The 17,574-nt window shown below is 37.7% G+C and overlaps 1 protein-coding gene across 1 annotated transcript; it reads right to left on the bottom strand.

The window, feature by feature from the left end:
* Window positions 1-508: 508 nt before the first annotated feature.
* LOC145982338 (low molecular weight phosphotyrosine protein phosphatase-like) lies at window positions 509-15,665 on the bottom strand. The gene is made up of 5 exons (XM_083115899.1): window positions 15,528-15,665; window positions 12,835-13,022; window positions 10,103-10,249; window positions 8,104-8,215; window positions 509-746 (listed from the first exon to the last, which is right to left on the bottom strand). The coding sequence occupies exons 1-4, from the start codon at window positions 15,589-15,591 to the stop codon at window positions 8,108-8,110; spliced, it is 507 nt and encodes a 168-aa protein (XP_082972025.1). The 5' UTR covers window positions 15,592-15,665; the 3' UTR covers window positions 509-746; window positions 8,104-8,107.
* Between the last annotated feature and the right edge of the window lie 1,909 nt (window positions 15,666-17,574).

The raw sequence follows: 17,574 nt of genomic DNA, 5'->3' as shown, positions 1-17,574 counted from the left end.
GTGCTACACCATTTCAAAAATCCACCATTTTCCGGCGATTTTTCAATTTCTTGCATATTCAGAAACATATAATATGGACTGAGTGATATACATATATGGAGACAACATAATGTGTGCATACTGACCTCACATCAGGGTTACTAGAAAACTAAATCCGCCTTCCTTGTGTATTACAGTTGTAATAGCAGGCACAAAAATTATGCATTTTTTTACATGTAAGGGTTTTTGAGACATATTTTGAGGTAATTTTTGCTAACGTAAACAAGCTGAGGGTATTCTGATGCAATTTACATTTTCATTGGTTGGAGGTTTGTTTGTTGTGTAAATATCACTAGGCTATGATCTATAGTTCCGAAGTTATTTAGTGCCGAAGTTAGCTCTGAGGCTCAATTCTCAGATTTGGGTCCCATTTTCTGTTGCGCACCACCTTCTTCCACATGCTACAACTCTAGAACTGTTCCTCGGAGAAACCTAATATTTAAAATACAAGCCTTTCACATATGATTGAACCATCATGCCAAATTTCATCCAAATCCAAAACTATGACCTGGATGTTTCTGAAATTGGTCAATTTGAAATGGAATGATCCTATTCGCTTATTGCGAAATAAAGTAGTGTTGGCTAATTAAATATACATTTAACACCTTGCCATGAAATAATCACACAAGTTGACAGGCGTTTGTGGCAATCAATGCACAAAAGACATTCTAAGAGTAACAGCAGTTGCAGTTAAGTTTTCATCGAACCTGAAAATATACAGAAAAATCTTTTTAGGTTGAGTTAAATTATAACTTCCATGCAGGTTGAAACATCAATATTTATATTAAATTTCTCTCAATATCAGGCTGCCAGAAGTCAACAAATTTCAAGTAGTTGGATCATTGCTGGTATTGCGGCTATAGAAGCAGAAAAAAGCCACAAAATATAGGGAAAGCACAATATGGTGCCTAACAATAAGTAGATTTTTCGAGGGTGAAAGTAGAAAATGGTCATTTAATTATGAAGTAAACTTAAGACTTTTAATTTGAAATGGAGCAGCAGATATATAAACATAGACGATATGGTGGTATGGCATGCTGCGTATTGTATAATCCATGATTAACATTCTGAAGGGAATCATTATCTTTGGTCAAAATTTACTCTTTTACAGGCACCATTATTGAGTTAAAGTTCCGGTTACTTTGAAATTTACTGTAAGCTGCTTTCACAATTTCCTTCTGTTGAAACTTACTTACAACATTAACGAGAGTCACGTTCCCAACTGAATTATGTACAACTACTCACTATGGAACCACTTTCCTCAGACATGTTTATATATTAATATAGTAAAAACAGGAAACTTAAATTAGCTATACAGTATTTAGTAGTAATATGTAATAAATAAATCTCCTACCACACACAGAACTCTGGGCCTCCCCGATGGCGCAGTGGTAGTGTCGTAGCCTTGTAATCAAGGGGTCCCGGGTTCGATACCCGGTGGAGGTACAAGTGGTTCGGATCCCACTTTAAACTGTAGGTCCAGTCCCGATTAGTCTTACTGTGCATAAAGTAGACTTAAAACACCAACTCAACACACACAGAACTCGAAACGCATCAAATTAAATTTGATGTATTTTGGTTCATCAATTGACACAGTTAATTGAGTAATTCGTCCGCCTCATAACAACCTTTTCCTCCAAACAATTGTTTATACATTTAAGACAGCAACAGTGTGAAGTACTACATAGTTGGTCTTACTTCTCTCTCTGGTAATTTACAATTCATTGCAGAAAATACTCATGTTGCTTGCTTTGCTCGCGAGAAAATTTTAGATCCAAGTTTCTGCAAACTGAAAACAATATTGATTTAAAAATAATTTCACGGGGCGCCATGGCATTCGCTTTTACATTTTTTTTAAAATTTAGAACGTTGGGCTCCCAGGGCCGACTCCCGACTAGGGATGGCCAGATCCAGATCCTAGCAGATCCGAAATCCGGATGCCAAAATTTTTCGGATCCGGAACTATCGGATCCGGATCCGCAAATCTGGAATTTTCGGATCCGGATCCGGATCCAAACGGAACCGTATTTTTCGGATCCGGATCCGTTTGGCCATCCCACATGATGGTAAAATTTTCGTATCCGCAAAACGTATTTCTTCAATTTTACAGGAGAAATTACTTACCGAATGCAGTTTATTTATAATTGTGGAAGTTCGGGGAAGTGTTTTCTCGCATTGTTCATTGAATTTTGTCGGTAAATCATCTATTTTTCGATATAAATGTGTGACCGATGTACGAAAGGTCTGGCATCAATTTACTTCCAGGTGGATGTAGCCTGTGTGTGATGACGTAATCCCGGTCAATCCCGGTCAATCCCGGTCAGTGTTTCCAAACACGTGTGTTTGTAACTGAAGAAGGTACGTTTCCGCAAATGGTTTGTGGGGCTATGTGTCAATGGTTCGTGGGGCTATGCGAGAATGGTGTGTGGGGCTACGCATATTTTTTTCGAAACCAATTTTTAACTATTGCAACCTATACGTGATCCTACCTAACCTAACCTTACCGGAAATGGTTCGTGGGGCTATTTATGAATGGTTCGTGGGGCTATTTATGAAGAGTTCATGGGACTATGCGTGAATGGTTCGTGGGGCTATCTGTGCATAGTTCGTGGGGTTTTTGAACCTGGAAAAATATACAAAATCAGTAACACGAAAGTAGGTATTTTTCAATGAAGGAGGTTGTAACACTGCATAACCACTGATCATCGACAACGCTAGTCATGGTTTCTCCTCCATATTGCGTGTAACGAAAGCGAAAGCGAACAAAAAAAAAAAATACTCGATATGTCTAAAATTGAGATTATTTGCGTGGAAAAAACGAAATGCCACCTTCAAGAATCCTTAGGAATGCAGAATACGTTAGTATCAATGTGAAAAATAAGAAAATAAGGGAATTAGAGAAGTTAGGTGGTTACTGAAATTTTACCCTATAGGTACACTACCGACAAGAAGTTTAAGACCACCAGGAAAAAGTGCCAAAAATCAGTAGAAATGAATGTATTTCGTAATTAATGTACAAGAAACAGATGTAAGAATCTGCTTGACAATGTACAAACATAGGTACATCCACTATACATACTAATGTCACCTCATATTTTGCTTTCATCAATATGTTCGCCATGGGCCTTAATGACAGCAGCGCAAACACATGGCATGCGCTCCAATTGTTTGTCCAGATAGGATGGTTGAATGTTACACCAGGCATCGTTGATGAATTCCCATAGCTGTTGAGTGTTGCTGGGTAACTTCTTCCTGATGTCCCTATCGATTTGGTCCCAGAGCAGTTCAATTAGAGAAAGATCAGTAGACTGTGGTGGCCACGTCATAAGAACAAATGCCCCTTCTCTTACCTTGCGTTCCAAATACCGTGTGCACAATTGAGATGTGTGTTTGGGATCATTATCTTGTTGAAAAATAAACCCATTACCATCAAGACGACGACCAGAGGGGATGGTATGGTGCACCAATATCTGTTGATACCCTTGTTTTACCAATGTTCCCTGAATTTTATGAAGGTCCCCCATCTGGTTTGCGGCAAAATATCCCCCACACCATTACACTTCCACCCCCATGTTTCACTGTGAGAACAAGACACTCTTCTTTCATTCTCTCGCCAACCTTTCGACGCACAAAGGTTCGCTAATTGCTGCCAAATAATTCATATTTGGATTCGTCGGTCCAGAGTACCCGTTTTCAGTTATCCGCAGTCCAATCTTGGTGCATTTTAGTCCAGGATAATCGTTTCGTCTTGTTCACACGTCGTAACAATGGCTTTATAGCAGCTACTCTGCCATGCAGCCCTTCTTCACACACCCTCTTCACCGTTCACACAGACACAGGTGTCACTCTGCTGTTATTCAGGGAAGCAGCGATGACTGGTGTTGTTAGGCGCCTGTTCCGTTTGCTAGTTACTGTAATATATCTATCGTCAGCTCCAGACGTTACACGAGCTCTTCCACTACGTTCACGGTCAGCATGACTGTTGGTTTTACGGTATCTGTCCAATGCACAATGAACACCAGTCTTGGAAATATTCAGTTTTCTTGCTATTTCGCGTTCAGAATAACCTTCATTTTTCAGTGCACATATCACAGCATGCTTTTCAACCGAAATCGCCTGTTCCCCACGATGACGGACCATTTCACACAGCTCCACTTGCCTTGCACACCTCGCACATAATAATGGGCTCGCAATGTTTTCTGCATGAACAGCAAATGACTCTGAGCCACTGATAAGGATGCACATGAGGCTGGCTACCGTACTGACCGGTTTCACGCACACAGCTGCAAAATGTTGCCAATTCAGCAACATTTTTGTCACTTTCCATTTTGCCAACCACATGCTACACATTCGAAAAAAAATTGGTTTCGCGTCTTGTGAAGGTTCAAACTAGACTACATTGCATTTTACATGTGTATCATCATCACGTCTTTCTTGGACAGGAACCGTTGGTTCCATACAACATTCCATACTGATTTTTTGGCCGTTTTTCATGGTGGTCTTAAACTTTTTGTCGGTAGTGTATATATAATATACATACACACACACACACACACACACACACACACACACACACACACACATATATATATATATATATATATATATATATATTATATATATATCCAATCACCCTGTATATTTATACAGGGTGAAGCAGCCTCTGTGATAATTTTCACAAGTCGCTCCTTTTTCTGCTCCCGCTTCAAGGTTACAGCGTCATACAGGAGAGATATCACTTTGCCCTTGTACACTTATGTACATATTTTTTTTTTACTTCGTACACCTCAGCAGCTGTAAAGGACATCGATATTAATTTAGGAAGTATCTACACTCAAAGATTGTAATAACTTCCGCAAACGGTTGCTTCCAAGCGACAGACTTCACTCATCGAGCTTGTGCAGTGTTATTCTTTCTATTTGAGTGGTTAAGCACGTGTCCAAAATAATATAATGGTCACTGTTGAGTCCCATTGTCACCACACATGTGCCAACCGGACGTGTTCAGTGGCTAAATAGGGGTGATAAATGTAGTGTACTTATACTAAAAGATTGAAAAAATATATAACTAAAATATGCAAAATATGTGCTGAAAGCTAATATATGTAAAAATATGGGAACTTGTAGAAATTTAAATTATTGTTGAAGACTTTAGGAACTGTTCAGCAACACTGACCAAATGCTAGTTAAAATTTCTACAATGTGTAAGTATGCAATCTAGGAATAGACAAATTGCTCATCATTATGTTAATTAATTCTGTTTTCCTCAATGTGATTCCCCCTGGCCTTCGCAACATTCGTTTTCATCAGTTGAGCCTATATTTTTCGTGAAATTTTTATGTATAAAAGCTTTCAAAGTGAGACAGCTGGACATTTTATTTAAAAAAATATTTATAATTTGCTTTTGGTTTCTGTTTGTGATTTTTACTTTCGCCAAAATTTCGATAGGATGCAAGATGCAACCTCACACTGGCGCACCGGTAATCAAACTCTAGGTACGTTGCAGGAGAACGCCTTATTCAGAGTTGGGTAAGATGAAGACAAATTGACGCAGGGATCTGACCCCTGTGTCCCACTCCAATTTAAATTAAATTTGGCAGGTGTATAGAGGGGCCCAACATGTTTTTGTGTTTCAGCTAAAAAACGGTGTTAGGAGGCACCCCCCCCGCTCAAATGTCAAGATGTGGAGAAATTGAAGTGGGGATCTGACCCCGAAACCACGTAAATATGGCATAGGAAGAAACAGGGGGCATAGGGTTCCTCTATACACCTGCCAAGTTTCATGGAAATCGGAGGGGGACACAGGGGTCAGATCCCCACTTCAATTTGTCCTCATCTTAACATTTGAGGGGGGTTGCCCCTTAGAACAGTTTTTTTTTAGCCGAAACAAAAAAACAGGTATTTCTTCCTTTGGGTCCCTCTATACACCTGCCAAGTTTCATGGAAATCGGAGGGGGACACTTAGATAACCTCCCTTGTTAGTCTTACACTTTGTAATTATATAACTGCATATATTATAATGTTTTATTTTAATTTTTAAAACTGTAACTAGAACAATTGTATAATTTTTGTATAACATTTCTATCTTGTTAAATGTGTTAAAGGTTTCATCCTGGAACGGAATGTCTCACATTTATGTGTGTTTCCATTTCCAATACATTCGAATGAATACATATTCGTTTCAATGGCATTTACAAAATCACCTCTGACATTGTATGTTAAACAAGTAAGATTATTTTTGTGCACGAGTGTGTTAGCCGATGAGTAGCAAATTATTTTAGGAAAAACACTTGAAAAAAAAACTTGTAGGACTAACAAATGAAAAATTTCTTTGTAATCGAAGATCATAATACCTTTTAAGGTGTGGTAATAACAGGTGCGGCAGTGAAACGGGCGATTTGGCAACCCTGGAAATAGTAAGTTATATAAGGATTCAGAAAACGGGAGTGGTGCCATCTGGACAACAAACCTTTGCCAATGGCAAACAGCTACGTGGCCGCGCAGCCTTTTTGTAAAACGCCTTCACGGCAAAAGCGTGTTGTTCGCCGGTCCACGACGCCATCTCGACTGAACACCGATATCAGTGTCAATGGTAAAGGTTTGTTGTCCAGATGGCACCACTTCCGTTTTCAGATTCCTTACGTAACTTACTATTTCCAGGGTTGCCAAATCGCCCGTTTCACTGCCGCACCTGTTATTATAATGGGATTGAGATAAGAAAACTATAGGATCCGAAACTATCGGATCCGGAACATTTGGATCCGGATTTTTCGGATCCGGATCCGTTTGGCCATCCCTACTCCCGACGTCCCTTAGCTAAGGCTGCGAGCGAAGCGATCAAGAATATTTTACGAAATGTATTTTAATTTGTGTAAAATTTGAAATCGAGGGGAACAATTTACCCTCTGTGACCCCTCCCCTACAGGTGCCCTTGGCCATATGAAAAGAAATACAAGAAAAACGTGAAAACTAATTCCATCTTGAGTATCCTTTTGTCCTGATACTCTAAGATTCTGCTAGTTTCGCTTCTTTTACTTCAATGTTTGTCCCCCACCCCACCTTGTTCCCACTTAGAATTGATTTCCGTACAAGGTTAGGGGCGGCAATGCATCTTGCCCCCATGTGGTTTCTCCACTGATTTTCAGTGCATCACACGGAATAACATGTGATAAAGTCCCAATTTTTGCATTTCTGTGCGTATGTTGCTGCAACAAAGTTGCATCATTGGCAGGTTATTCACTTTAATATGTTACTGGAGTCAACATACTTGTGGCAATTGACATATTTTGGGTCCTGTGTGCACTTTGAGTATGATCTCCCCCTCCATCTCTCTTTTCTACTCCAACATGTAGCACTCGTAATTTATTTCAACCACACCGAATTCCTACTCGTAATAAATTAAGTGAAAATAAATGAAACACTCAAACCTATTTTAATTAAGTGCCGTGCTCTAAGCAAGTTCTACAGCGTTTCATCCCTCCAACATCCAGAGAATAGGAACAAAGTAAAATAGTGTAGAAACTTTCCAGGAGACGATTAACTGAAACGTATCTCTGGTGATCCACCAGGTGACTTCTAGAGAATATTTAAGCTCTCGATAGCTAACATTAGTCTCGTCGTTAGTCTCAGCGAGAACTTTGGAAAATGTTCAAAGAGTGATTAATAATTATGAATATTAATTATAATATGATACGATAAACAGTTGTGCTACAATACTGTACTTTAACCTGAGAGAAGCTTTTGGTAAAACAGAGAAACAGAGAAATGTATTTAAATCATTCTGTCACTCCCAATTGTCCACATTTAAGTGTGGGAAGACATACTGCAAAGCAGTTAACACAAAAATTGAATTGATTTGCAGTGAAAGGAACTTTGTCAATCTTTTCAGTCCCTCCCATGGAAATCTCGAGGATTTTTTACATCCCAACCCAATAAGAAAGGAAAAATTACGTAAGAATGAAAATATATCTGGCAGTGAAAATTTCAATATTATCTACTGAAATCAAACTTGCAAAAACTATCCCCCCCAAATATAAAACATGGCAAGAATCTATGGGTTACTTACTTGTTTACTCTGTAGCTTGAGGTAATCCATTACTGTTGTATTTCTCCAAAAATGCTTCACAGCTTCTAAGGCATATCTTGTACCAAATCTCGTATCCAGAATATCCATCGTCCTATAAAGAGACAGATTACGAACAATTACCTACGATATACTGTAATGAAAATTTTAAATAATCAAATACATGTGCTTATCCTAAGAATGACGTGTTAAGTTTTCCAGGGCTGTGTTTGAATTTCGGGAGGGGAGGGGAGCGTCATAAATTAATCACATCTGATTTATATTAAGAAACTCACGTTAATGTTTATTATTTAAAACATATTATTTCTAGGTCAAATAAATATTTCTTAAAAGATTGATGGTGAGCAGTATGGAATGCACTAATTATCATGTTGATACCAATCTTGATTCTATAATGATTACGAACTTGCACGTACTATGTAACCACAATCGAGATATAAAGTGATTTAATCAAAATCTTAGTAAAGATATTAGTAATACTATTATAATTTACAGCTGTAATTAAGTTCCGTGATTTTAGTAAAAAAATAATTTTCTGTGAGAATAAAATTAACGTGCATTTCTAGTTTCTTACCATCAAATAGCTGCAAAGTTTCCATTTATGAGCATTGATATACAGGTAAACACTTTATTATCTCTTATTGTATAACAATAATATAGTCTTTTTACCTTAATTATTGAAAACCTACATTACGCCTACCTAGTTTATGCACTTCATGTGCATATTTTTCTTTACTTTCATACTCTAAATATATTTCGCAGTTCATTAGAAAATTTATATTTGTATTTCGTTATTTAACGTTACTCTCCGGTAACGTTTCGCTAATAGCGACGATGAAGATGAGTGATGGCAATATGAAATTGGCGAACGGACCCTCACAAAGAACAGCCATGTCCAGGCTGAGACTCGAACCCGGGAATTTCGGTGGCGAGATCGAAAGTAGTCCTCTTAACGCCCTCGGAAAATTCAAAAACTACACTAATAGAATTTCGTGAACTGAAGGAAGTGCTAAGTTTATGTATAATGGAATATTCAATCCATTGATTGATCTGTCTGTCTGAATCTAAGCCAACCCCAGACAATACATTTCAAGATAGTTTTAAGAGGTTTTTAAAACGTATACAATTTAGGAACAGATAAGCTATAGGCTTCTCTAGAATCTTGATTGACTTATAAGAGAAACTGGTTTTAATGTTCTAATTTGCTACTAATTATTTATTCTTTTAAGTACAGAACAAACGTTATAATTTTACAATTAAATCATAATGTGTGTACCTTTTGTTGCAAGACATTAGGCGACGGCTCCGTTTGCAAGAAGAAAGGGTTGTATATCATGGTTATAGGACAGAAATATGTACAAAATCATAAACAATGAGTAAAATTTAGTTCAAATGCTTGTCCATATACTCAAAGTCATGCATTCTTTCTTTCGTCCCACGTTCTGGATGTAGATAAGAGCCTGAGATAATGCCAATACAGAACATTCCTTATTAATTCGAACCTGGATTATTTGAATTACTTAGTGATTAGAGTAGACAATTATTCCCATTGAAATCATCTTTAATGATGTGATGTTTCTGTTAATTCTAATTTTGGATAATTCGAACTTTTTTAGTGTTCCCTTGGAATTCGGTTTAAAAATAATCCACTATAGTTGCTTTAGATCACTGTCATTGATGATCCAGAAATTAGGATACTTCTAGAGAGTTGTAAACTGTTCATTAGGATATAAGCAAAAAACACAATCAATAAGAGTTGTAAATGTCATGTTTTTAATGAAAGATTGGAATTGCATTGCTCTGAAATTTGTAGTCACTACCTAGAGAAACTCTTTCTCACTTCCAATTCAGATTGCAATTGCAATCTTTTTTGAACATTCAAACTATAGTCAAAAGCAGTTATCATACTTTTGAAAATGTATTGGTATATACGTATCTTATGCTATTTGAAAATACATATATGCTAATGATTTGTACTTACTCCAAAAGGTTCTGGATTAGGATCAAAACTGTCCAACTTGAATATTTCCACTTTGGCATCCTTGGGTTTCCAAACCTTCAGTTGTGCTACAATACTTTCAAAGGAGCAGAGCATGAAATCGTATTCAAAGTACTTCTTACTCTCGAACTGAAATATTAACACAGAAGATTGCAGTACGATCTTTACATAAATATTATATTATATTTAAAAAGTTTCACTTCAATATTCTTACAGCTATGAGAATAGAATTATTTCCCGCGTTCGATACCTAGTGGTGGAACATAGTGGTTCGGATACCACTTTAAACTGTAGGTCCAGTCCCGATTAGCCTTACTGTGAAAAAAGTGGACTTAAAACACCAAATTAATCAATAGAATTATTCAAGATTGGTACCCTCAGTTTCCTTCCATTACAGTTGTTTAAATTAGATTAGACTGTTTGAGTTTGTCATGTTACATTAAAAACGATTATGTAATGTTCTATTTGGTTTTGAGTATTAAGCATGTTTATGTTTTGTTTTCTTTACTGGAGTTTAGTGTGTGGAGTTTTAGTTCGATTATGATACTACGTGGTTAATTCATATTTATATATTTGATACGTTCAGTTTGTGCAGATAACTTACATTGGCTTAATTTGGATGTTCTTTTTCTACTTTATCTTTATCTTATGCAGTACACTCTAACAGGGCTATTTTCTTTTTTACATTTACTCTTAAATGCCGAGGCCCGTTTTACGAAACAAGGCCTGAATGTAGAGGGAAGTTTAAAATTGTGCAAGGTTTTAAATAAAAATTAATATCTCGGTAACTTCAAAATCTAGAGTAACAAATTATAACTATTTTTTTCAGTGCTGTCTACAATACAAGCCTTTCGTCGGAAAAAAAATATTTGACAAATAGAAGTAGTATAAGGAGAAGAATAGTAAATAGGGTTTCTTTTGCAAAATTTGAACTCTATCGGGTCACCATGTAGGCAACGCAAGAACGTGAGGTTTCAAAGCAGTACCTTCGTATTTCCCTACATGTGTTCCATTCTCGTGGTAATAATTGTACGTCCATGTGTTCCAGATACTTTGGAGAGAAGAAATATTTTCTTATGTAAGCGCTGTGCTTTTTTTAGAAAGGAAACTTAAAATTCTGCAAGGTTCTCAATAAAATTTAATATCACGGAAACTGCGAATGCTAGCGATACTGTTTTCTTCAGTACAGAGTAATCTATAAGTCTATGGTTGAAAAAAATCTCATTTTCATTTATGAATTTGAAGAAGAAGATTGATTGAGTATTTTAAGTCCACCTGATGCACAATAAGGTTAATCGGGACTGGACCTACAGTTTAAAGTGGGATCTGAGTCACTATGTGCCTCCACCGGGTATCGAACCCGGGACCCCTTGATTACAAGGTGGCGACGCTACCACTGAGCCATCGCGGACGCCCCAAGAAGAAGAAGAAACGAAAGATAAAACGTGAGAACTCTAACTATTGTTTTGTTGAAACCTTCAGACCCCACGTAAACAACGACAGGGCATGAGGGTCTAAAACGATACCTGCATATTTCCTGATATGTACTCCATTCTTGTGGGAAGAATTCCGAGCATGCTGCTGATACCTTTGGATAAGAAATATATTCTAATGTAAAAGCTGTGCTTGCTTTCGGCGGGAAATTTTTAATTCCATTGAGGTTTTTAAAATAATATAATATATCTCTGTAACTTTGTATGCTTGAGTTACAAATTACTACATCTCGTTTTCTTCAGTACATAAAAGCCAATTGTCGAAAAAAAGAACAATTTTTATTTATCATGTAGTAGAATGAGACTAAATTTTAAAAAGAAATATTATTTTGTTTACAAAATTGAACTTTGAAGTTTCTTATGCACAAGCCGAGATTTGCTCCCTCCTCCCAAATATAGCTACTATCATATTAAACGTTACTATTTACTAATAGGATGCCTAAAAGCTCGTGTAGCACGCGAAACATGTATCTTCAAATATTACCTGAGTCACAGTATGTTCCAAAAGTGAAGGGACAAAAACAAGAAATCAATGGGACATCCGTATGTCGAATGCAAATATTAACTAAACTCTCTTCAGAAGATTTTGAATGAGTTATTGTTTTAAGTTCACTTTCAGCACAGATAGACTAATCAGGACTGGACCTACAGTTAAAAGTGGGTTCCGAACCAGTGTGCAATGTTCCTTCACCGGGAATCGAACCCGGAACCCTTGATTTCAAGGCGACGTCGTTACCACTACACCATCGGAGAAACCCTCTCAAAATAATATGAACTGGCTATCTTCATAGTATATTGTTTTCGTTGCTTATGTCTCAATGAGCTAAAGCATGAAATAGTCCCTCAGATATAAGAAAATAAAATTATAGGTTGCATTTGGTCATATTTTTTCCGTAGTTTTTTATTTGAAAATAAATGTTATTACTTCTCCTTGCACAATACATAATCCAATGCTATGCTAAAAAACACGAAAATTTGTCAACTGTGTTAGAAAAGGATTATAGAAGATAGAAAGAAACATTTTCATAATTGAAAACTGCGGTTTTCCTCTACTACAAATCAAAATTCGTCAGTTGACTTCATAGTATTCCGCAAGTAATAAAATGAGAGCGTATCTAATTTTTTTTTTCAGCCACAACTCTGTAAGTTTTGTCTTGCATCAAGGAAATATCAAGTTCATGTTGTAAAATTGTGGAAAGTGAAGAGTAAATTTTATCTTACCAAATTAGCTGTTGGAGTATATTTCAATCCATGTTTATCCATTACCTCAACTGCTCTTGGGTGTGGTGGATTCTGAGGATCGAACACGGTTTCCAAAGTTGTTCTCTCTGCATACCAATTACATAAACCCTTCTTCTCCAGAAGATACTTGAAAACAGCTTCTGCAATTGGTGAACGACCTAAATACCCTGAAAACAACCAAAAACACATGCAAATTACATACGGCTATATTCTACTAAACACGAATGCTAGTTAAAACATGAATTGAAACAAATTAATTTGCATCAAGGTTTGAAGGTACTACTGGTTTAAGAGTCATTCTATGTTTTCATGTAGTTTATTTCTGAGGGTTTGATTGATTGATTGAATTGATTTGTTTTACTTGTCGCTTCTGCCACTTTTGGGTAGTTGCGAAGATGAGTACGAATGATGATGAGATGAACTAAATGAAGAGACAATCACAAATGCACAAGGACAGAACGCAACACAAGTCTCATAGAAGATTGTATGGATCCAGATGCCAGAGTCTCGTTAGTCTGCAAAATGCAGTCCAGGGTGTACTGCGTGGAAGTGAGGTCGACATTTGAGTGTCTTCTGGAAAGGACATCCCTTACACCCTTTATTTTTTAAGGGATACCACTTTAAACTGCATGTCCAGTCCTGATTAGCCCATCTTGCATGAAGTGGACTTAAACCACAATCATGTAGTTTTTGTTCTCTTGCAGTCTGAGAGCTTAAGTCCGCCTTACCCGATATTCCGTAGCAGAAACGATGTTAACATTCTACAAAGTGAAGTTTGAAAAAGTTTGTCAAAATTAATTTTTATGATCACCTTATGGTCACATAGGCTGGAATCTGAACCGGTCTGGAATTTATGTAGGACGCGAATCATTGCTAACTTGTCCTCCATCGGGAATAGAACCCAGGACTTTTTGGTTGTCGGTCGACAGCGTTTGACACTTAACTATCGAAGAGGCTCACTTTTGCAAAGAACTTTACCACGTACTAATACTAGTGTATTTCGGCCACAGTCAAAGTGTGGTGATCAGCACTACTTTTGGGTCACTTTCAACTCCCAGCATCGCCCGTCAGACGCTCATTGATGAGAACTTCTGTAAGTTCTAGGGCCTCTTACCTGGGCTGTAGATACTAGGTAAGAAGCCGTGGGACCTTCTAAATGAAATCAGGCTTCTATAATAATTAATATAATTTGTGCTGAAATTAATATTGAAAGTCCAATACTTTCTCGCTGTTACACAATCCAAATTATTTCATCGTTCTGTATATTTAATAAAGAAATAAATATCTGAAATATGTTATCTCCACATTTAAACTTTCAATGAAAAGAAGAAGTCGCTAGAGAACTAGAGAATTTTCTGTATTCATATTTTGAATTTTTCTCATTCTGCGTCGTTCTTTCTCTCAAGGCTGATCGCGAAGACGAAATTGATGAAGGGATACTTATAAAAAGACGCTAATGACCAGGTCTGGATTCGAACACGAGACATTTATGGTGAGATCATGAGTCAACTATTAAACGCCCTCGGTCACAGAGGCAATATGAGAGAACTATCTTGATATTATAGATAATTCTCTCTAAATCATGCATGAATGATTATTAACCTTTTATAAAATTTACAATTTAAAAAAACAAAACAGAATACACCAAATAAAAGTTGCATCTCGGTAAGTTGTTAATACATACGGACCCATCAATCAATTTTCGTTTTCTTAAAACTGAAACATTACAAGGGCGTCAACGGTACATTTGCTTTAGGCAAGAAACAGATTATTTTAATTTTAATATATTCCAACTACTTTACAGAGACTGACTTTTGACAAAGTTATTCTGCGTTAACCTAACATGTGCTGGTCCTACGGTCTGAAGTGTAGTTCGAACCACTGAAACAATAATCGTAACCCACACTTTTTTATGACACGATATCGTCTCACTAACGTCGGAGGCATCAATTGCTAGACAAGCCAAAGTTCATTGTTTGTTCAGGCATTTCCTCAAACTATACTCAATAATGTGTTTAGCAATGATTTATCCACACACCCCCAACAACCCCTAAACACCCCACAAAACTTTTTCGAACACTATCCTTTTCAGAAAAGTTCAATTTTATGGTCATTTTGTTGCAAAATGCTTCCTCATAAACCTCCAGAAGAAAGTCATCACAACGGAACTTTTAATGTTGCTAAGTTATTGAAAAAAGCAACGAAATTGTGTAACGTTGATTGATTTGTTGTTTTAAGTCCACCTTATGCACAGAAAGTCTAACCGGGACTGAACCTACAGTTTAAAGTGGAATCCAAACCACTATGTGCCTCCACCGGGCATCGAACCCGGGACCCCTTGATGACGCTACCATTGCGCCATCCGGGAGGCCCCAAAATTGTGTAACAATTTGCCGTCTTAAAGAGTAGGTAAATATGTTTGTTACGGTTATTTTAGAAAGTGTTACTTTGTGCAAATTTCCAATAGGCTAAGCCTACACGATTCACACTGTGCGATGTGGAAGTTAGTGCATCGAGCTACGAAGTCTGTGGCTCTGGGTTCGAATCCTGAGTAACGCGTGGATGTTATCTTCATCGTTCCGATTAACATCTGAAGGTAAAAACAACTTAAAGTGATGCAAACATCGATAAAAAAATTGAATCAATGCACCATGATGGCTCACAGCACTTACCTGTGCCGACGAACAGCACGCGCTTGAGATTGACGGATCCGTTGCTGCGAGAAAATTCTGTCATCCTCGCTGCTCTCCAGGGAAGCTGCAAACACTTTGCAGTAATTCAGTTCGCAAGAACTCTGTGCTAGATCCTTCAGTCGTCTCTGTGATATTTGCATTGGGATAAAGAGATTGGTCGGTCAGAAATAAAGGAAAGGGACCACTACTCTTCAGTACAAGTGAGCAACGTGACGTCACGAATGAGAAGTTACACATCGCACCTTATCGTCTTGCTGACGTGAGTTTCAAGTCTTTACGCCGATTAGTAATTATGCCGGTGTGTCGGTAGCTAGGCTTAAATAAGCGCCTTAACAAAGCAATTAAGTGTTTGATTATTAAAATGCCGGCCTACGTGGCTGAGTGATTAGCACAGCCTGCTACGACGCCAGGGATGCAGAATCCCGGCCTGTGTAATTTTTCAGGAAGATAGGCCAGACTCGTTTTAGTTCGCTTGCTCCAGAGAATCCCTGGATAGAGTCTAGGTAATCTCAATTTGGAGGAAGTGATGAGAACGTGCAATTTTTGCATGCATTTATCTTTGTTATTAATCGTGTCATTTTTATCATTTCCAAGTTGCAATATACCTGGAAAAATATGTGCGGAGCGCTAAAAATCGTTCGTGGCCGGTTCGCGATTCCGAAAATGTGGTCTTTCGCTTTCGATTCAGACACCTCACGAAAACAAATTTCTTCCTTTCTGAAACCGGCCCTGCATGTTTGAGTTGGTGTTTTAAGTCAACTTTATGCACAGTAAGGCTAATCGGGACTGGACCTACAGTTTAAAGTGGGATACGAACCACTATGTGTCTCCACCGGGTATCGAACCCGGGACCCCTTGATTACAAGGCGACGACGATAATACTGCGCCATCGGGGAGGCCCCCTGCATGTTTCAATGTGTGGCTCAACCTCAAGGAGCTCAAGCAACGTGTTGTATCCTTAAGCCTTGCTTGTTGCATAAATTCCAGTAAGTGAAATTGAATGACAGGGGCCTATACTCTGTTCCATATATCTCTGGAGCAAGGACACTCATAGCGGAAGAGAAGAGTGGAAATCGAGTGGGCAGAACGAAGCAGTACACGCTGATGGAAGGATGATAACTACAGTCAGCCTTCCCCCCTCCCCCACTTCACGCAATACCGTTCCCTCTCCCTGTCATTGTTCATTGGTGGAGCAGCCTTGTGTCACTACTTGCGCAAGATAGTTGTTTTCGTTCGCTTCCTTCATTGGTAACCGGGACAGGGTATACTCAGCTGTGTGTGTGCTCTTATTAATGATACCAAATTGTACTCATATTGTGAAAGCTGCCAATGGAAGTGAGCTGTTATCTTTGCTATGAATCCAATCTTCCTCCGTTCGAATCCTCCATAAAGTTTGTAACTGTGTGTTCTTCTATCTATTTGATCAATTCATAATTTATTCTGATAATTTTGTTTAACGCGTGAAGTTGAATTCCTAATTAAAATTTCAAAATTCAGGTAGAAATATAACCGTTATAAATTTAGTTTAGTTTTAATGAATAAGTAGTTCCACTATTATCATTTGAGTCAATATTTTCCTACTACTCTGTTCAACCTGTAGGGCACGTGTTTGGCCAGAAGACTTGTTCATTTATGGTTTGAAAGGTGTAAACAGCCAATAGCTGAAACATCTTCAAACCCAAATAATCGATATGCAATTAGGGGCGTTTCATACCTACAGATAACATCTTCTTTGTGCACATAAAGAAGGACGAATTTGGATTTCGAAAGTGCATCTGTAGAAACGTACATTTTGTAGAGCTACTCATAGTGACGTTGTGTTGCTTCAAAGTCCTGAAGTTATGTCTTACCTAAAGAGCCACCCCATTCCGCCGCAGTTGCGTACGATGGATTACGTGGCTATTGTGAAATTTAATCAGCTAATTTTGCACGCTGTCAGCTCTTAAGATCATAGAAAGCCAAATAAGTAGCATCTATTTATTCTATTTCCAGCAAACGCATTCCAAACACTCGACTTTACTTTAAA

The sequence above is a fragment of the Lepisma saccharinum genome, unplaced genomic scaffold (assembly GCF_977018435.1).
Source record: "Lepisma saccharinum unplaced genomic scaffold, izLepSacc3.1 HAP1_SCAFFOLD_128, whole genome shotgun sequence".
Classification (NCBI taxonomy): Eukaryota; Metazoa; Arthropoda; class Insecta; order Zygentoma; family Lepismatidae; genus Lepisma; species Lepisma saccharinum.
Note: the sequence above shows the minus strand (reverse complement) of the source record. Positions and strands in the feature narration are given on the sequence as shown.

Coding starts and splice junctions, on each gene's coding strand:
- LOC145982338 (XM_083115899.1), bottom strand. CDS start 15,591: ATGACAGAATTTTCTCGCAGCAACGGATCCGTCAATCTCAAGCGCGTG. Junction 13,023..15,527: donor CGTGCTGTTCGTCGGCACAG/GTAAGTGCTGTG, acceptor GGTTGTTTTCAG/GGTATTTAGGTCGTTCACCA. Junction 10,250..12,834: donor ATACTCCAACAGCTAATTTG/GTAAGATAAAAT, acceptor TTAATATTTCAG/TTCGAGAGTAAGAAGTACTT.